The 20,699-nt window shown below is 41.7% G+C and overlaps 2 protein-coding genes across 3 annotated transcripts; both read left to right on the forward strand.

The window, feature by feature from the left end:
- The first annotated feature begins 13,047 nt into the window (after window positions 1–13,047).
- LOC144705575 (la-related protein 6B-like) lies at window positions 13,048–17,647 on the forward strand. Of its 2 annotated transcripts, none has more exons than XM_078578337.1 (8): window positions 13,048–13,562; window positions 14,966–15,047; window positions 15,318–15,412; window positions 15,556–15,627; window positions 15,715–15,794; window positions 15,867–15,963; window positions 17,178–17,228; window positions 17,284–17,647. In XM_078578337.1, exons 1-8 carry the CDS (start codon window positions 13,158–13,160, stop codon window positions 17,551–17,553), a joined length of 1,152 nt encoding a protein of 383 aa, XP_078434463.1. In that variant the 5' UTR covers window positions 13,048–13,157; the 3' UTR covers window positions 17,554–17,647. The 2 variants fall into 2 exon arrangements, with proteins under 2 accessions (XP_078434463.1, XP_078434464.1); XM_078578338.1 differs by having other exon boundaries at window positions 13,049–13,562; window positions 17,181–17,228.
- A 57-nt stretch (window positions 17,648–17,704) lies between these two features.
- On the forward strand, window positions 17,705–20,114 carry LOC144705574 (endoglucanase 12-like). The gene is made up of 4 exons (XM_078578336.1): window positions 17,705–18,079; window positions 18,147–18,454; window positions 18,769–19,366; window positions 19,447–20,114. The coding sequence occupies exons 1-4, from the start codon at window positions 17,743–17,745 to the stop codon at window positions 20,019–20,021; spliced, it is 1,818 nt and encodes a 605-aa protein (XP_078434462.1). The 5' UTR covers window positions 17,705–17,742; the 3' UTR covers window positions 20,022–20,114.
- Window positions 20,115–20,699: the final 585 nt, after the last annotated feature.

Consider the following 20,699-nt stretch of genomic DNA (forward strand, 5'->3'; position numbering starts at 1 on the left):
TCAGCATATGTTGTTTTCCAATGCCATATATCACACTAACATTCGATGGAATTGATAACTTTCTTTGTTCAAGTCAGCCCTTTCATGGAATTGTTTTTGAGGTGTACGGCTTAGCCAGTCATTTTTACATGATTACCTACTTGATCAGGTCTGCATTACATTACATATGTATTTCTATGTTTTCTAATTACTTCATTTTTTATCATTTTATGGGTTGAATAATAGTAATCAAACTCATAAGTTTATCCTAATTTTCTGAAATTTTACATAAGATAATATTAACGGCAATAATAAATTTTCCTTTTTAATCTCACAAATTATATAAAAATTAAATAAATGAATAATTTTTTATTAAATTTAAATAAAAATTCAAGGTATGCATTTAATTGCATTTGCTCTAAACATGATTTTTTCAGAATAATATCACAAAATGGTTTTTTTGTGATATCAAGCAAAGCTTAACACATCATATGTCCCTTTTATCCATACTAATGCATATAAATCACATGCTATGATCAAGGAATTAATTGATGGAGGACCATCCAGTCGATCGCACCCCGACCCGTCACCAGCCACTTCGCGGAGCCCGAGTCGACGTGAAGCACCCACATTTCCACTATCGGGTTTGAGAAGCGTTCGTGTCATCTTGGTACGTGTCGTGATCATTTGTGTTCTTTCCTTTTGATTGCTCAATCCTGGCGTATGAGCCCATCTTTGTGCTGTATTTGTCTTTTCTCATCGTCTTTGAATTGTAGGGTGGCCCCTCTTGGGTGAGTACAGGCCCCCTTATATGTATTTTATTTTCTTGGTTAAAGTAGTTGTCATCTATAGGGGGAGGAAATTCTTGTTAGGTTTCTTCTCCCCCTAAAGAACCCTTATAGGGGGAAGCCCAATAAGCTTCCCCCTTAATAGGGGCCCATTTGGGCGTCCCACAACTGCCTTCTGGTTTCTGTAAAGAAGGGGGAGGGTGGACGTGGGAGACAGACAGACTTGACGCTTGTTTGAAAGAAAAACCAGATCTGATTTTCGTTTGTGGCATTCTTTTTTTTTGTGTTCTGTTAAAGAAGAAGAAGAAGCTCTCCCGTTCTCTTGTATAACAATCTTTCCCCCCCAAGAAGTAGATTGACTAAGGAAGTCAGAATCTCCGGCGGAGAACCCTGAACGATTGTATTATTTGATTGTCCATGCTCTGGAGTTTCTGGTTGATGTGGAAGAATTCCGGTGACTGAAAATTGCTCATCGAACAATGCTTACTGGTGGTCAGCACCGCCATTGGAGCATCGATCTACATCAAATATCGTTGGCAGGCTAATCAAATCAGTGGTTGACTCTGTGCTTTGCCTCGTCTGATTCTTAGCCTCGATTCGGCTCGCGAACAGCCATGAGAAACCGCAGGAGTCTTGCCCTCATTGACATTGTCGACAAGATCGCCGTCGAGAGAAGTCCACAGCGACCCTGATGATAACGAGTTTTTCCGACGAGTGTCGATGATAACGGGACTTCTGCCGGTGACATCTGGATGTCTTGACCCGATTGCAACGGTTAGCATGATGGATGACCACCTCGGCCTGCCTGGCCCAGCTCGTCGTCAGCCACAGCGCGGAGTCCCAGCGGACGTGAAAAACCCGAACTTCCTTTTCCAGGTTTAAATTTGCACCCGCATCGTGTGGTTTTATTCCGTATTCGTGATGTTTTATTGCCATCACCGAAACCCTCCATGGGTCCCTTTTACTTCACCGGTCTATTTTGTCATAGTAAGTGGTAGGGAGGTCCTCACCTGCGCCTGGACGGGCCTCCCCCATGAAGTCGTGTTTTGTACCTTTTTTGTCTTTTCCTCTCTTGTACCACTGAAGGGGAGGGGGAGACCATGCACGGCTTCTCCTATCTTGAAGTGCCTTTTTGGGGGAGGAGTTAGCCCACTAGGCCTTTTCTCCCTCAGGGAGCCCATTAAGGCAAGGTGGTCCACCCCCCCCTTCTCTCTTTGTTCCCTATAAAAAAGGAGGGGGAGGGCTTTGTTCGTTGGACTTGTTGTAGAATGAAATTGTTCGTCTTTTTTTTTTCTCCCTTTCTTTCCTCCTTCCTCTCTGCCCTCTCACAAGGGATCGTTCCTAGAGCTTCAACTTCCTAGGTCAAGAATAAAGCTCTGCTGAACAAGGAGGTGTCGTGCGTTGGGAGTGTAGTTGCCTCTCCAGCCTTCTCCGTCATCTTCTTCTCGTGGAGAAAGCGCGGACGCTTATATGTTCGGGGACCTGAGAAAGAATCAATGGGTACAGCGCGGGGTTGCCGCCCCTTCCTGTTTTTTCCTCTCTTCGGGGACACCTGCCTCACTCTCCATCGAGCCCAGCATCTTTCGGTTAGCGTGGTCATGCACAACGGAGGATGACCACATCTTCTGATCGTTGGTTTGCGGAGCTTGAGCATCATCAGCGATGGCAACGGTAGAGCACGCCGCTATCGTGAAAAGGAAACAACAAGAAGAAAGGCCTGGCCGGCCCTCCCCGCCGGTCCACTTAAGGGGTCCACCGCCCGACCTGCTGGCCTCGGGGCGACCGTTACCTAAACGGTCAGCGGGAACCCTTGGTCCACCCCGTCCCCCCTGAATAGGATTACCTACCCCGATCATCCAGCCGTCACTACAAACAGACAGCGGCCCCACCTCAGTCCGCCTCTCCGCGCGCCCAACGGGGAATCGTCTGCACCCTTTGGGCTTCAACGTCAGTGATTCCACATCGAGACGATGACCGAGGCTTCTCTTGATCCCACCCCGGCGGGTCCACGATAGCTGAACCTTCTCTCGTGTGAACACAACACTATAAGCCCCGAGCTATCCTTTATCATTTGAAGAACTACCTCCTCATCTGAGGATTACTCCTGGGCTTCTCAACGACGCTCCGGCTGGAGTGTCCCGACGCAACCTGCTGAGGCGAACGAGCACTTCATCCAGTCCTCGCCAATCGTGCCTTGCCGACGATATCAAGGTCCTCCTTTCACAGGTCACTACTCTCTCCGTCTCCCTCTACAATTAGCAGTATCGTTCTCTTTTTTAGTGCCATTTTCGATTGCTCATCTGCCCTGAGAGAACTATGACGACGATAAAGGGCTAGCCACCTTCTCGTGGTAGGATCTTCCTTGATGGTAAGGGGTTAGCTAGTCATCAGCGACGGTAAGGACGCCTCCGGACGGTGACCATTCCCCGCTTCATCGGTCTTCGAGCTGATCCCTCGGGACAGTCCCCGTGTCGTCTCCTGCCCTTCATTCTGTGTCAGTGGCTGCTGCATTTTCCTCATTCAATTTTCCCCTTTAAATTTACTTAACATTCCGCCTGTCGTAGTTACTCCAATGGTGCAACGCGACGACTTGAGCACGTCGTGTTACATCATAGCAGAACACTCTCTTCAGTGCCAGGATACACGCCCGCCAAGATATCATATTCTTTCCCCCCTTGTTACATTGTTAATTAGTTCCTTCAGTGACAACCTCTTATTGCTCGTTTCCCGAGAGAGTTCAAAATGCTTTATAGGATTAGCCACCATTCTTGTGTTAAGTACATCTTCTTGTTGGCATTGGATCTGCTCGTTCACGTCGACGGTGTGGACATCCTTGGACGAGGATCGTCCCCCATTACGTCGACCCCTCGAGCCGATCACGTGGGTCATTTGGGAACTTGATCGTGTCAAAACCTGTCATGTGTCATCAATTGATTACGTCTCGTATCATCTGACTTCCAACATACTTCTCGTTAATTCTTTAAACATACGCGTCATTACATCGTATCGTATCATGTTTTGGGTCCATTACTCAGTGATGTAACACGTTTCGTCTGCTCCCGGCATTCATGTTACATCATAAATGAATAGATTTAAAGATGTTACAAGGATGGTGAATATATGTGTGTCTGGATCAAAGGATAATTATTGATAACACACTAATTATTAAACTAATTAATTAATTTTTATGTTTGTTTGAATTAAAAGTATTATTCAAGTATCTTGTCTGCATAAAGTGATTAAATATATTTTTTATAATGGAATTGTCATTTTCTAGATTTTTGAATATTTATACAGAATTTTCTAACATCATATATGTAAAAAAGATAATTCTCTAAGCCATCGTATGTTATTTAATGCTTTTTGACATTACAAGGTTTAAAGTGGGAATATATTCTTTAGGATTTTTATGAAATAGATTTTTTATAGAATTAGTTGGCTTTATGGATCTTTCCTAGTTTATTTCCTCTTGACTTATGTCTCAATTCAATTGCTTTAAATTACTGCCAATTCATGTTGGTGACCAGTGATTGGCCTTCTAATCATTGCAAAAAGATTTTAGTATGGGAATGTTAACCGCTATGCCATTATAGTCAATCGTGGGCTGACATTCAGTTTCTTATTAAATGCATGGGCATGTGGTCAATGAAAAAAAAGATCAATTAAATCCTAATTAATTTAATTTCCATGACCAAGAAAGTAGGATGTGTAAACATAATAAAATCTGGGAGTTGTAATCGCCATAAATACAATTTTAAAGGTCAAACAAATGTGTACGTGATGGAAACATGTGCACAACTAGCCATTTAAACATTCCATATTTTATTTATTTTTCTTTAATACAAAGTATGGTAAGATCATAATACAGATATCCCTAGTCTTTAAGCTGATGCTTATAATGGAGAGATCATAATACAGAGAATGTTTGATGCTTATAATGAAGTCCATAAACACATTATCCAACTTAGAGAATTATGATTAGATCATAATACAGAGATCCCTAGTCTTTAAGCTGATGGAAATATGTGGCCAGCAAGTCAATCACAAATTCCACATCTCGTTCCATATTAATTAGTAGAATATATTCATTATAGTGCACGTGTGATGCTTATAAAGAAGTCCATGAATACATGATCGGACTAAGTGAATTATGATGAGATCCTAATGCGGAGATTACTAGTCTTTAAGCATGTGTTCTAAATATTAATATTCATTGCGATATGCAACAAGGACATCAAAGTATCCGTATAGAATAGCACGATATAGCCTCACTCATATGATGAGTATGGACGGTCCCATAGCCATTAGTGTGGAGACGTTAGGGATAGATAGTGGGTTCTCTTTAATCAAAAGAGTTCACTGAATTGATCCATAGGAATCCTTGAATGGTATTATACCAAACTGTCAATCAGGTTGATTCACGTCATGGTTGTGTAAGTGATCCTTAGACCTAAGACACCAAAGACATCTTGTGGACAGACAGTTGTACTTTGACCATGACCTATGTGTCCCTAATTATGGGATTCTAAATAATCTTAGTTCGGGTACACCAAGAAGTTCACAAAGACGATTGAGTGGTCAAGATGGGATTCTCCACCCTCGTAATAAGAGGTGATAACTCAAGGAAGATGATGCATTGAAGTCCTTGGCCAAGGCAGTGATATGTCAGGAGAAGAGTTCTCTAGTGATTTTTGAATGCATTAGTACTAACTCCAATGACCGATTAGGGTTTGACAGTTGACCATACCCTAAGACGTCCAAGGAGAGTCAAGTGGATGAAGGATTATACGTACACAGTAACTGATGATGAACAAGTTCCAAGAGTGAGTCGATACACACTCCTTTATATCTTTTAGAGCACGAGGTGTAGCTTGGCACCTCACGTGTTGGAGACTCGACGTATCTATTGGGTTAAAGTGATCCGACATTAATTAATCTATATGATGATATATTTAATTAATTTTAAAGGCCAATAAAGGCTATTCGGCCACTAGAGTCACTAACTAGACTGACACATGGACCTAGAGGGCCACACGCAAATGGTCTTTTAGACGTCGGAAGATACACTTAAGTTTTGGGAATTTTTATGAAAAATACCCACCTAGTATAAATAGGGGAAGGCCCTGAACGAAATACACCCAAGAAAAAATTGTTCAGAGGCCTTTCCCTTCTTCTCCTGCCCCCCACACCTTCTCTCCACTCCAAATGCAATCGAGACGGCGTAAAGACGGCGGTGAAGATTGAATGGGGCTTGTCAATGAGGAGATCCGACATGACGAGGATTGGGTGGATATTTCTAGAGGCAGCACACTTGTGCAGCTCGACTCATCTCACTCTGGGATCCATGAAATCACGGAAGCGATCCGCGCCGAGGTACCTCATTCAATGGTTTTATCGATACCGTGTGATTTCGCTTAGGTCTTCTACTGCGGATTGTTATGAGTTCTTTATCCATGTCAAGGCCACTAGAACCCAACATAAGCATGTGTTCAAAATATTCATATTCAACTTATACTCTCGAAGGTCATGAAAGTATTAGAATAGAATATGACTATTAAGTAATAGTGATATAACAAGTATGGTCCATCCCACAACCATTAGTGTGAAGAGACTAAGCATAGATTGCTGTTATTGTTTAGTGGAAAGATAGCATTCAATTGTTATGTTAGAAAGCATGGATAGTATTATACCAAACTTTTGGTTTAGTTGGTTGACATCATGGTTAAGTTATCATTAGACTTGAGATACCAAAGATGTCTCGAGGAGGGATGGTTGTACATTCACTATGACCTATGACTTCCAAACCATGACATTCTAAATAGTCTTAGTTTAGTTTTAGCAAGTAGTTCATGAAGATCATTGGGTGGTCAATACTGTATCATCTACCCACGGTGTAAGGGGAGACAGCTCAAGGAAGATGATGTGATAAAGCCCTTTGCCAATGTTGTAGAATATTGGATAAGAGTTCTATGATGCTTTCTAAATACATTATTAAACCTAATGACCAATTTAGGTTAAATAGTTAACTATACCCTAAGTCATCCTAGTAACATCAAGAGGATGATGGATTATATGAACACTATAACCGATGATAGATAGGTTTATGAGTGATTCAATACACTTCTTTGTATCTTCTAGAGCATAAGGTTTGGCCTGGCAACCCACTAGAAACTTGACCTATAAATTTATTAATTTTGCCATGATTAACTTATATGCGTGATGATATATTTAATTAATTTGGAAGGGCAATGGAGGTTATTGGGATATTGGAGTTGTTGACTAGACTGATCAATTGACCTAGGGGGTTACAAAGAAATGGTCCTTGGAAAGTTAGAAGATATGCTTACAGTCTTGGACTTTTATCCAAAATTTCCTCTTAGTATAAATAGGAGAAGACATGAATGCAATTTACCCATGCCAGAATTTTCCCTTTCTTCTCCCTTCTCCCATTTGCTTATCTTTGTTCTTCATGTGATCAACATGACATAATGGCAATGGTGGTGCGAGAATGACAGACCCAAAAATAGGCATGAAATTCTACTTATGTTAATGTCTTTTTGTATCATTTTGCTCATTCTATCTTACTTTTGATATGAATTAGGCAGACCATTTGATTAAAAGTACACTTTTAAACATTTATTTTATAAATTTGGAAGCTCATTAATAATCATTGGAAATACATTTAAAACATGTTAATTTTTTGCTAAAGTAAGATTTAAAGAAATAAATAATAAAAGAGAGAGAAATAATAAGAGGGAAAAAACTGGTTAATAGCAGCAACGAAACCATTAAGGCAATGTTCAAATCACCTACAGGCAAGCGAGCACAAAGCGCTTGAGCCACCCACAACTGGCGAACACTGGTACACAAGTAGCACCACCACAGGACACACAAGAGCCTAACTAGGTGAGCCATACATGCCACTTAAGCAAGCATTGGAGGCACTAGGCAGGCTAATGCATACCAGAGAAGTGAGTTTTTATTCATCATTCAAGGGGATGCAGAATTTATATAGGGGAATTTTATTTTCAACTCTCCGACCTGGGATTAACTATATTCATCCTTTGTTTCAGCTTGCACGGCTTGAGCCCACAATAGAGAAGATGGATCGTGCCCAACGGACCACGAACATTAGAAAATAAGAAACAAGAATGACCAGGCTTCAAGCCAACATGGCCAGAAGCCCACGTCCCAACTGCCATTTTTGTAAGTTGTAAATATAATCTCAGTCATCTGATCTTCAAGAGGCTCGGACAGTGAGATCTAAAAACAACATAATATTGTTCATTTTATTTATTTCTTTTATTTTAAGGTTTTTGATTGTCTAATCGAGTGACACTGATGGCAGGGCCACGTGATCAATGAATCAGAAGCAAGAAATGGGCTAGCGGAGGTGCTAACATGGTTGCTGATGTGGTTGGGGGTAAACCAAACTTAAAGTGGTTCACGAATGTGATTTAATCACAGCTGTGACTCCAAGATTGCATCAGATCCAACAGCAAGGGACAGATAAGTCATATGCAACCCTAATCGTCCTCCGCCTTTGATGTGACTGTGGTTAGCAGCCAAGGGAGACCGCGGCAGCCATCAAACAGCCTGGGAGGACCCCCATGCCCAGTCCATGACATAGGTATGATTATCTACAATTCATAAAAATCTTGAGGTTTAACTTAATGATTTTCCCAATGAACCAATTAGTCAAACAGCACATGCCATTATACACAATAAGGTAGTCATTCAATGCATGTATTACATAGTTTGAACCACAAAAATAAAGTTACTTTCATTTGCATAATTCCTGGTATGCATAAACATGACTGAACTAAAGTAAACTCATTGACCAAGGGTTGACTTTGCATAATCCACTATGAAAATTCAAAAACACTTAGGCATTTTATTAAAATGCACTAATCCTTAATATTCACCACACCCGTCTAATCAGTTCTCTGAAGCCCAAATCTAAATTTAATCCTTTTCTCCATAATAGCCAAATGGATTGGCGTTAAGCTTCAATAAAGTTCTCCAACCCCTAAAAATACATACAAGTGATAAAAATGGTTGAATTCTATGGAGTCAAGCATGTTCAGTTAAAACATCCATATTGTGAAGATAATGATATTCAACTATTATTATGCAATAGTAAAAAAAATATTTTAATAAAAGATTTATTTTATTATTTAGATACATAAAATCATAAAACTGTGTAATTATTTTCACCTTATCATGTTAGTACTCCTCTATTTTAAATGCTCTCCATTGGCTATTGAGGTCTAGGATATCAAGGCTCTCCAATTTATTTAAAAATTGTGATCCAAAAACCTCATCCAGTTTAAACATTCTTATCTATCACAATAAATAATAGAAAATCAATAAAGTTTTTAATATTTGTAATTAGAATCTAGTGAATTAAATACACCAAAATAACAAGGCAATAAATCAGTTGGATTCAAAACATTATTATATAAACATACATAATTCATCATGATATTTCTTCTTGTTTTCATATTAATACTTTAAAACACTCTACTCATTAATGTGACACTAGTAAGTGTTTAATTAGATAAACAAATAGTGAACTGAAAACAGATACCTATGATAACTATTTCCTAAAAGATAGACTGTCTACCAAATTCTGATGAGATTTTCATTTAATATACTACTCAAATAAATAATATTCGAATTTGATCCAGAGATGTATATTTATTGAATTATATTATTCATGATTTCTTGACGGTTATAAGCTCCCATAAAGTTAAAAATATGATCAATGGTAAAAAAGTTCAAAATGATATCAAGATAGGAGATAGTTCCAGTCTCATACAAAATGAATTACTATTTTCAAAACATAGAGTTTTATGTTACTTAAGAAAAGATAAAAATTCCAAGGAATGAAAAATTTAGCAATAAATTATAATAACTTAACTTTTTTTTGGTGGTCAATTTATTCTAATTACATGTGGAAAAACTCAGGACTCAAACATACTCAACCAAAAATTGTGCTATTGGTATTTGATAAACAGAAATCAGAGATAAAAAATTTGATTGGGGACACTGATATATGCAAAAAATTTTATAGTAATTCCTTATCAAAGGAGAAAATGAGTAAATGTCGAATCCATAGAGATCAGGTAATGAATAATTGATTTTTTAGTGAAAAAATAATTTTTATGAATTATATTTTTAGGAATCAAAGATAATTGAAAATAAAAAATATTAAATTATAATTAAAGTATAAAAATGGGTTTATAATATTTAGTTTATTTTTTAAAATATTTTTGAGATTTTTCTAGAGCAAAAAAGGAATTAAAAGCAAAGAAGAATACCTTTGCCAGAACTCTGGGTGACCAGATGGCATATTTTTTGCTGTGGAGAAGGACAGACACGTGCATGCATGGACTGATCAATAGGCTCAATCAAGTCTAGGACCCAAGACTAAGCAAGGAGAGGAATTTTGGACATAATTGGTGGTGCTGATAAGCTTAGTGGGGCAAGGAGAGGAATTTTGAATTATTTATATCAAGAAAAAGAGTTGAGAAGATCAAACTCAAAAGTATGGATGATCACACAAACCTCTTGATCAACTGACCTAATAGGATGAAAAAGGCTAAATAGAGGTGACCACAGGCTCTATTTCCCTAGATTTGATTCAAGAGGGACTCCAACTAATATGAATTTATTTGACTGATGACAGACCATAAGAAGGGTATCACTGGTTTTTAAATAAGCATCTTAAATACTCACATCCAAGTGATGACCCATAACTACACAAAATTATCTTGAGAGAATAACAATGTCTAGTTTCACTCATATGAGAGTATGGAAAACCCCATATCAGCAAGTGTGGAGGCACTAAGGATTAATTGTGGGTTCTCTTTAAGGGGAAGAGCTTGTTAAATTCATATATAAATCCCTAAATAGCATTATACCAAATTGTCAATCAGGTTGATTTGCATTAAGGTAAAGTGGTACCTAAACATGAGACACCAAAGATATATTGTGAATTGGCTGTTGTACTTTGATTATGATCTATGAGTTTCTATCCATGGAATTCCGAACTTTCTTAGCTCGGTTGCACAAAAAAATTTCACTGAGAGGATTAGGTCGTCAAGATGGAATCATTCACCCTTAGTATAAGAGGAGAAAGCTCAAGGAAGATGATGCTATAAAGTCCTTGGAAAAGCTAGGGGAATATTAGAGAAGAATTATTTGATGATTTCTAATCTATTAGTACTAACTGGAATGACAATTGAGGGTTGGATGGTTAACTATACCCTAATTCGTCTTAGGAGCATCAGGCATATCATGGATAAAATGTGCATGGTAATTGATGAAATAAAGTTTCCATGAGAGAGTCATTACACTCCTTCTAAAGCATACTTGACATCCCATAGGGTAGAAACTCAATCTATTGATTGGATTAATCTGATCCTTGAATAATGTATAATTTGATATTAGATAATTCACAAGATATGTCAATAAATGTTATTGGGCAACTACACTCATAAACTAGGGATATATATGGGCCTAAAGGGTCAACCAAAAGGTATTTTGGAAGCCAGAAGATGTATGAAAAGTTTAAGGGTTTTTGTAAATACTCTAGTTAAGTACAAATAGGAAAAGGCCCTAAACTAAATTGACATAGTACAGAATTCTTTAGGTACTCATTTTTCTTATCCCTTCCCTCGGCTCTACAACGGAATAACAGAAATTGTGGATCAATGATGGGGGTCATCAAGATGGCGGAGGAGATTCAATGTGTATGGAATTTTATTGATATGTCTAGAGTAAACACACTTGAGCAGCTCAACACCTCTTTTTTTTAGGAACCAATAAATCACAACTCTGATCCATACTAAGGCAATTTGATCATTGAGCTTTAGGATCCATTACAATTCCATTTTAAGTCTTTTGCTGCAATAATTGTCTTTGTTTCATGCGATCAGATGCTAGAACAGATCACTAACTCCTCCCTGATTATTAGCATTAGCTTGGGCTCCAGGTTGTGGCTTGGGCTTCCTCCTCTCCCATTTGCTTTCATAACTTAAGCTCAAATTCATTTGAGTCACGTGTTTGGTATATACTCCAAAGAAAGGTGAGGATAAGTCCCCTTGACTTAATGGATTCGACTTGGGTTAGTCTCATAAACTAAAAAATGCATAAATATATAACCTCATGAATAATTCAGGATTTATTGATTTTATCCATAACTGATGATTGATGAGTATGCATAACCAAATATATATATGATAAAATCAAGCATAATAGCATGCTCATATAAACATTTATTTAATATTATAAGTCTCACTTACTTGCTTAACCTTTTTCCTTCCCGATCCCCTATAGAATTGGATTTTCTATGATAGAAGATTCTCACAATGCAACACGTAGAAAATCTTGATTAACTCTTTAACTGGTATAGTTATCATGCATGATTTTAACTATCCAGAAAATCATGTTCATCTTCAGATTTAACATCAATTTCCACTCCACGTGTACAATATAGTTGTCATGAAACAAACATCACATTCAACAGTTCTCACTTAAAAGGAACTTTATTCACCAAATGATTTATCTTTCCATTATGGTGTCTTTTGTAATCAATCATATTACCATGGTTCATTAACTCATCTCATTATTTTTTATGAGACGTCCAGCTTTCTAATGACCTGCATTATTATTTAGGTGGTAATGATACCATGGTACTATACTCTCGATTATCATTCCAAAAATGAGTTATAGCCCCAGCTTTAGAATGTTTGAATAAGCGTTGTCCTCGTTGTTATTCTCTCGCCACTAAACTACATCACATAGGTTATTTTTTTTCTTTTCTATCAACTAAGTTGAAATCTATGCATCTAAAGAGTACAAATTCGCTTCTAGCTTGTTTAAAACATTTCTCACGAGAAAAGTTTCATTCAAGTTTCTCCTAAAATTTATCGCAAAGTCTGATTTAGACTGCATAACAGTCTTCTTTAGGGTTTATTGAGTTTAATTTCGATCATTCTTGGACCGTTAAGAACATGCAGACTTTTTCCCAACTTTTGGAGACTGAAGAAAATGAGTTAAAAATACATTTTGGATCACTTCTATGACTTTATCTCTCCAATCATCCACCGAAACCACTTTCTGGACGTCAGTGCCGCCGGGCTCTATGAACCGTCAGATGCATATCCAAGGGCTCTAAAAAAGACACGTTTCAGATTATAACTGGACCTCCGACCTATCTAGAACAGTTTCATTGGGCATAAGATACTATAAATACTTTTCGACTGTGATCGTCGTCTTTGAGAATTCCTTCGTTTATTCTCCCCCCCGAGGGGGTTCCAAGATCCTCCCCCTCCCCCAATCGAAGCCCTAGCGGGGAAATTACATCAAATTCCTCGAAAGATTATGGCGGAATTACAGCGATTATCGACTGAGATCTCACCAGAACCGCCGATCGAGCCGTCTTTGTCGAATAATCGGGGATCGGCTTCCGTTGAATCTTCACTCTCCAGGAATCTATCGTCCGGTCGATTGAATGCTCAGGCTGCAGAATTTGTGCCACGTTCGCCAGTTCCGAAGCATACCCATCTCGTTCCACCGCCACCCCACCTTTTGCACATATTTCATCCCCCTCCGATGGCTGCTTTCTACCATCGGCCAGTCATCCGGCCCCACGTCAATCTCGAGTACTATGGGAGAGATGGGGCGCGCCACCGAGAGCCCAACGCGGGTAGTATCCTTCCCGATTCCGATCCGCCAGTGCTGGTGGGAGGTCTTCCTGAAGATGTAACTCAGAGGATCACAAAGCAGGTCGGTCATCTTTGAATTATGCTGCCGTCATACCTCGCTTTGATTTTTTGGGAATCGCAGATCAGTATAGATTCTGGTGGTACTTGAAAATTGACTTGCTTTAGGCTAATTCTAATTCACTGGGAAAATGAGTTGCCCGTTTGGTATTGAATTCTTATTTGTTGTGACCTATAAGGAAAGTTATTGAACTTAAACCTCGGTTTAAGGGCTGTTCTCTGCTTAGGAATGGTTTAGTGAAAAGGTTAGAAAACGTAATCGCATGAGGCTTGTCCCAGTAAAATTCATGAAATCTCGCTGACGGAAGTAGAGAAGGTTAATATTTTGTTTGTTGCCCATAATTTGTTCAAAGAAAACACCAGAAGAGCTTCATGTAAATGAAATGCTTCGGCTTGGAACTGGAAAGAACTTTTGGTGATTAACGGTTTTTAGTTCTTTATGAAGAGTCAGGAACATTGGTCTTGACGTAAAAGAGTTCCAATCCGAATACATGGGTAGGAGGCGTCCTTTTTGGTTGGTTTTCTAACTGTTGGGATTTATAAGGGGAAGCTTATTTTATCCAGCCAGAAATAATCTCTCACAAAGTTTCGTTTGAATTTAGGATTCTTAGAAACAATTGGTACTCAAACTTTCGATTCCCCGAGCCAATGGGATTCATTTTAATGTTCTCATTAATGAGTTTAATGTCGTTTCAGAGAGCTCGTCCAATGTTTCGGATAATATTCTCTTCCCAAGTCATTGAAAAGTACAAACTCGTTAGTGAGATGATAAACTTGTTTATAAGTCTGTATTTCCGTGTTGCTTGTTCTTACGTTTTTATTTTTAACTTGAAACCGATGTGTTGGATTCTTGGATTCTATTGTCTACGTCATGATTAGTTAATCGGCACAAATCGTTTTCTGAACACATTCAGAATTATGTGTTTAAAAGCCGATGGATGGAATCCAGTGGTAGCAGCAATGTAGTAAGATATGTTTTTTGTTAAATGATTGTATTACTTGCTTTTTACAAAACGAATCATGAATCTTAGAGCGGTTCCTTTGTTGACACATCTCTGCTACCGTTGAATTTCCTCCAATTGTAGCAGCGTTGTATTATGAAAAAATAAAGAAATAAGTCGACCAAAGACTATGAGATATCACATCGCTATACTTTTCTTCACAGAACATGAGGACGATATCAAACATTAAACTATTGGGACTTAGATATCGTGGATTGTGGAAAATGAATGGAAGTGAGTATAATCATCACCGCGTTTGTGATCCTTAAAGGTCCATTGCCTTGGCTTGAAAAGTCAACAAGAAAATATGATTTTTAAATCGAGTGATATGTTTTGATATTTTATTCTAAAACTATAGGTAAAATAGTGCGAAAATTCCTAATTGACCTCTGAGTTACGATGTTAGGTGGAATACTATTTCAGTGATGCTAATTTGGCCACCACCGAGCACTTGATGAGGTTTATCAACAAAGATCCAGAAGGATACGGTAAGGTCTATGCACTGAAGAATGACAGTCGAAGACTAAAAGAAATTTGATCAGCGTTATAATTAGTCGAATGCGCCCATTATTTTCGTTGGAAAACAAACGATACTCTCTAATATCCAAATGAATGGAACCGATGTTTGACCTAATTGTTTTGCTTTCTTGTGTTCCGACTTTTTTCCTTGCATCGAGCTTCTTTTGCGTATGTCAAGGTTGAGTCCATTTATCATATATGTTTTTCAAATATCTGTTAATCAATTGTACTCGAAACAGTCCCTATATCGGTCATTGCTGCATTTAAAAAGATAAAGACCCTAGTCAGCGACGCCGACCAACTGGCAACTGTTCTTCGGACTTCCTCCAAATTGGTGAGTTATTTTCTGGGTAATCTCTGCTATTTGGCTGAATTGCTCAAATAAACTGAACTTTTTTCTTGGATCCGGACAAGTCATAACGCTATTCCCATTATCTGATCTTTTTTTCCGATGTTACCTCGGATTTAATTTTACAGGTCGTCTGCGATAACGGAAAGAAGGTCAAACGCCTCCAACCAATCACCTCTGCGGATATCCAAGAACTGCAGGTTTCCTTCTTTCCTGACCACCATTTTCTCCCTCGAATTTTTTAAACTGCGGGTCAATTACTAACTAAATTTTCTTCAATGAAATAGTCCCGGATCGTCGTTGCTGAAAACTTGCCGGAAGATCATTGTTATCAGAGTCTTCTAAAGATATTTTCCGCCGTGGGAAGGTACGGTGCGCGGATTATAACACAGCTTTCCTTTGAAGAAACCCTAAGAAAATCAAGAATCTTTTACTTCAGCGTGAAAACAATACGGACATGCTATCCTCAGACTCCCGCCAGCACGGCTTCTGCAGCTACCAGGCATGCAAAATCGGACACATCCGTCGGCAACAAGGTTCTTTTTTCCATTCAGTCACCCGTTACAGGGTTTGCCGTTTCCTCCCGTTCCCGTTCTGAGGTCCAGTTCTGAGTCCCGTTCGGTTTGGGGTTTCATTTCGTTTCCCTGAGACGAAATAAAATCCATTAACTATCAGTTCTACTCCCATAGAGAATAATATAACTCCTATTCCTTAATTCCACATATATATGTTTCCAAGTAAAATGGTACATTATATGAATAATATTTCTATCCTTATGTCGGATAACAAACCCCTGAGACGAAGATGGATGCCTATACTGGGACAGATATCTGTACCTGATATTGGTACTGTAGCATACAATATCCATTATCGTTATCCAATATCTGGATATTAAACCCCTGAGACGAAGATGAATGCCTATACTGAGACGGATATCTGTATCTGATATTGGTACTCTAGCATACAATATCCAATATCGTCATCTGATATCTGGATATTAAACCCCTGAGACGAAGATGGATGCCTATAGGAGGACGGATATCTGTATCTGATATTGGTACTCTAGCATACAATATCCAATATCGTCATCTGATATCTGGATATTAAACCCCTGAGACGAAGATGGATGCCTATAGGAGGACGGATATCTGTATCTGATATTGGTACTCTAGCATACAATATCCATTATCGTCATCCGATATCTGGATATTAAACCCCTGAGACGAAGATGGATGCCTATACGAGGACGGATATCTGTATCTGATATTGGTACTCTAGCATACAATATCCATTATCGTGATCCGATATCTGGATACTAAACCCCTGAGACGAAGATGGATGCCTATACTGGAACGGATATCTGTATCTGATATTGGTACTGTAGCATGCAATATCCATTATCATCATCCGATATCTGGATATCAAACCCCTGAGACTATACTGGGAGGGATGACGGCATCTAATATTGGTACTGTAGCCTCCAATATCCAATATCGTCATCTAATATCTGAATATTACCCCCTTCATACTAAGATGGATGCCTATACTGGGACGGATGACGGCATTTAATATTGGTACTGTAGGTCCTCCGACAAAGATGGATCACTATATAGGGACAGATGACGGTATCTGATATCGGAACGATAAATGGATATCGTTAAAGACGAATATCGTATATTCCATTCTGTCAAACACCACTTCTAATGGCAGCTTCTAAGTTTTTCCCATTGCGTTTGCTCCTCCATTCCAGCAGCTGCACGCATTTGTGGAGTACGAGACGGTGGAGGACGCGGATAAAGCGGTAAGCGACTAAGTCACATAGCAAATTCGCTGAATAACTGACGAAGGGCGAGCAGGTTGCAGAGCTGGACGACGAGAAGAACTGGCGAACGGGGCTGCGGGTCCGTCTTCTCTCCTCAAAGCGCGAGGAGGCCGAGCCCACGAGCCAGCACCGCGAGCCATCCCCGGACCGCGACCGGGAGGCCGGCCCGAGGTGCGGGCGCGGGCGCTGCCGCGGCCGCGGCCAGGCTCGCGCCGCCGCGGCCAGGCTGCCGCCGGGCCCGCGCATGCCGGACGGCACCAAAGGCTTCTCCTTGGGCCGAGGCCGACCGGTCAACGCCGCGTGACTCTACGTGTATGACTTTGTTGATTGGCACGTCTCGTCTGCCATCGTTTTGTAAATGGAGAGTGGATGCCAATAAGTCAACGTCGCCTCCTCGATATTACGTGCTCGTGCGGCATCCGTCAACATCCGTCTTTCAAAGGGAGAGACTAGAAATAGAGGAGGGCGAAGGGAAAGAAGAAGGCGGGGGAGGATGTATTCGGGGAACCCGTGGGGGGGCTCGTTTGAGGTAGCGGCGGAGGATGAGAGATCGCGCGCGGCCCCGCGAGAGTTGGACGAGACGCAGAGGAGTTGGCTGCTTGAGCCGCAGAGAAGGGAGAAGAAGGACAAGTACGTGGACCTCGGCTGCGTTGTCTGTAAGCGGAAGGTCATCCGATGGGCTCTCTGGGCACTTGTCATCGCCTTCTTCGTTATCGCCCTCCCCATCATCATCGTCAAGTCCCTCCCCAAAGGGAAGCCCTACGTTGCCCCCCCCGACCAGTACGCTGTCGCTCTGCACAAGGCCCTCCTCTTCTTCGACGCGCAGAAGTGTAAGTCAGTCTCTTCCTCTTCCTTTTCCTCTTCTTCTTCTTGTTATTCAGCCTTGTTTCTTCCCAGCTGGGAGGCTGCCGAAGAATCACAAGGTGTCATGGCGGGGAAACTCGGGGCTGAAAGATGGGTCTACGTTGACGGACGTGGAGGGAGGGCTCGTCGGCGGGTACTACGACGCCGGCGATAACATCAAGTTCCACTTCCCGATGGCCTTCTCCATGACCCTGCTCAGCTGGTCGGCCATCGAGTACAGCCAGAAGTTCAAGAATCTCGGCGAGTACGACCATGTCCGGGATCTCATCAAGTGGGGAACCGACTACCTTCTCCTGACCTTCAACTCCTCCGCCACCAACATCGACAAGATCTACAGCCAGGTACCTATCTCTGGACCTTCTCTCTCTCTCTCTCTCTCTCTCTCTCTCTCTCTCTCTCTCTCTCTCTCTCTCTCTCTCTCTCTCTCTCTCTCTCTCTCTCTCTCTCTCTCTCTCTCTCTCTCTCTCTCTCTCTCTCTCTCTCTCTCTCTCTCTCTCTCTCTCTCTCTCTCTCTCACTCGCTCTATCTCTCACTCTCTCTCTCACTCACTTGCTCTATCTCTCTCTCTCTCTCTCTCTCTCTCACTCTCTCTCTCTCTCTCTCTCTCTTTCTCTATGTTTTTTTTCCGTCTTAGGGAAGTGAATGATTGCCGTAGGTGGGCATAGCGAAGAACGCGTCGACGACCCCGGACGATCACTTCTGCTGGATGCGGCCGGAGGACATGGACTACGAGCGGCCCGTGCTTCAGACCACGTCGGGCCCGGACCTGGCCGGCGAGATGGCCGCGGCCTTGGCGGCCGCGTCGATCGTGTTCCGGGATGACGAGGCCTACTCGGCGAAGCTGGTCAAGGCGGGAGCGGCGCTGTTCAGGTTCGCCAGGAGCAACGGGCGTCGGAACCGCTATTCCGCGGCTAACCCAGAAGTCGCCATGTTCTACAACTCGACGGGCTACTACGACGAGTACATGTGGGCGGGGGCGTGGATGTTCTACGCCTCCGGCAACACCAGCTACCTCTCCCTCGCCACCAACCCCGGCATCCCGAGAAACGCCAAGGCCTTTCTCCCCATTCGCGACCTCAACGTGTTCAGCTGGGACAACAAGCTCCCCGGCGCAGAGCTGCTTCTCACCAGACTTAGGATCTTAATCAGCCCGGGCTTCCCCTACGAGGACATGCTCAACAGCTACCACAACGCCAACAACCTCAACCTCTGCTCCTTCTTCCCCCAGTTCAACTCCTTCAACTTCACCCCCGGTAAGCCCAAAAAAACTCTGGAAATACGCCTTCTCGCTTCTGATGGACACGCGCTTGATTTGGGTTTCTTTATTCCTCAGGGGGGATGATACAGCTCAACCACGGGCGGCCTCAGAACTTGCAGTACATCGTGAAAGCGTCCTTCTTGGCCTCCCTGTACGCAGACTATCTGGACTTGGTCGGGGCGCCCGGGTTCAACTGCGGGCCGAACTATTTCAGCTTGGGAAATCTTCGAAGTTTCGCTGCCTCGCAAGTGGACTACGTTCTGGGGAAGAACCCGCGGAACATGAGCTACGTGGTCGGCTACGGGCCTAAGTACCCGCGCCATGTGCACCACCGCGGCGCGTCGATCCCGACCACGGCTCGGGACTACGGCTGCACCGGCGGCTCCAAGTGGCGCGATACCCGCTCGCCGGACCCCAATATCATCACTGGGGCCATGGTCGGCGGCCCGGACAAAGCAGACGGCTACGAGGACTCGCGGCCTAATTATCACTACACGGAGCCGACCATGGTCGGAAACGCGGGGCTCGTCGCGGCTCTCGTCTCGCTCACTGCCACCGCTGGCTCGGGCATCGACAAGAACACCATTTTCTCTTCTATTCCGACTTTCTACAAGACGAACCCGCCTCCCCCCCCGCCATGGAAGCCATGAAGCGCTTACTTTTCCTATTTTTCTACCTGTGTTTGAACGAAACCGTGGCTACGGACAGACCGAGTACCATATCTGCCTTCTTGTCGTTTCTCAGTTTTAGCGTCGCTGTCTTTGATAGGGTGCCCGAGCGAGGGTGACTCCTCACCTAACGGGTTCTAGAAGTCTACAGCTGGTGTACAGGAAAGAAGAATATTTTACATGCGGCTGCTTAAAGGCAATCGTTGACTTCATTATTATCGGAGCGAGAGAAGAACAAAATCGAGTTTCCGTTCTGTCCAGTTAGTGTTATGCTATCCTATGATGAGAGGATCGCCTGGGATTGTCGGCGCCGAGTGATCCGTCGTTCAAAAAATGTCAATCATATATGGATTGCATGAGAAGGCCAAGTTTGTCAATTAGAAGGATGCCAAGTGTCTGTCACACGCAGAACTCAATACAATGCCACGTTTAGGATTTAGCGCATAGAGATCTGTCCATGAAAAAAGTCTCTGATCGATCAGACCTTGACTTGGCTGCGGTGGAAATGATTAGGATTAAAAAACTAGCTGAGCAGGATTGATAATGCGGCATGACAACAGCAGCATGTGCACGAAGGTAAGTGGGGATAAGAGAAGGCAAGCAATGGTGATCAAGGACTAGCAACCATGAGCGCTTTGTAAGGTATATGTGGCCTGCAAG

Source organism: Wolffia australiana, chromosome 7, assembly GCF_029677425.1.
Source record: "Wolffia australiana isolate 7733 chromosome 7, ASM2967742v1".
Lineage (NCBI taxonomy): Eukaryota > Viridiplantae > Streptophyta > Magnoliopsida > Alismatales > Araceae > Wolffia > Wolffia australiana.

What these genes read in the sequence shown, in the direction of transcription:
- LOC144705575 (XM_078578337.1), top strand. Translation starts at nt 13,158, where the DNA reads ATGGCGGAATTACAGCGATTATCGACTGAGATCTCACCAGAACCGCCG. An exon ending in CTCAGAGGATCACAAAGCAG is followed by an intron (nt 13,563 to 14,965) that starts GTCGGTCATCTT and finishes TTACGATGTTAG; the next exon opens with GTGGAATACTATTTCAGTGA. An exon ending in ACACATCCGTCGGCAACAAG is followed by an intron (nt 15,964 to 17,177) that starts GTTCTTTTTTCC and finishes CCTCCATTCCAG; the next exon opens with CAGCTGCACGCATTTGTGGA.
- LOC144705574 (XM_078578336.1), top strand. Translation starts at nt 17,743, where the DNA reads ATGTATTCGGGGAACCCGTGGGGGGGCTCGTTTGAGGTAGCGGCGGAG. An exon ending in CTTCTTCGACGCGCAGAAGT is followed by an intron (nt 18,080 to 18,146) that starts GTAAGTCAGTCT and finishes GTTTCTTCCCAG; the next exon opens with CTGGGAGGCTGCCGAAGAAT. An exon ending in CTCCTTCAACTTCACCCCCG is followed by an intron (nt 19,367 to 19,446) that starts GTAAGCCCAAAA and finishes TTTATTCCTCAG; the next exon opens with GGGGGATGATACAGCTCAAC.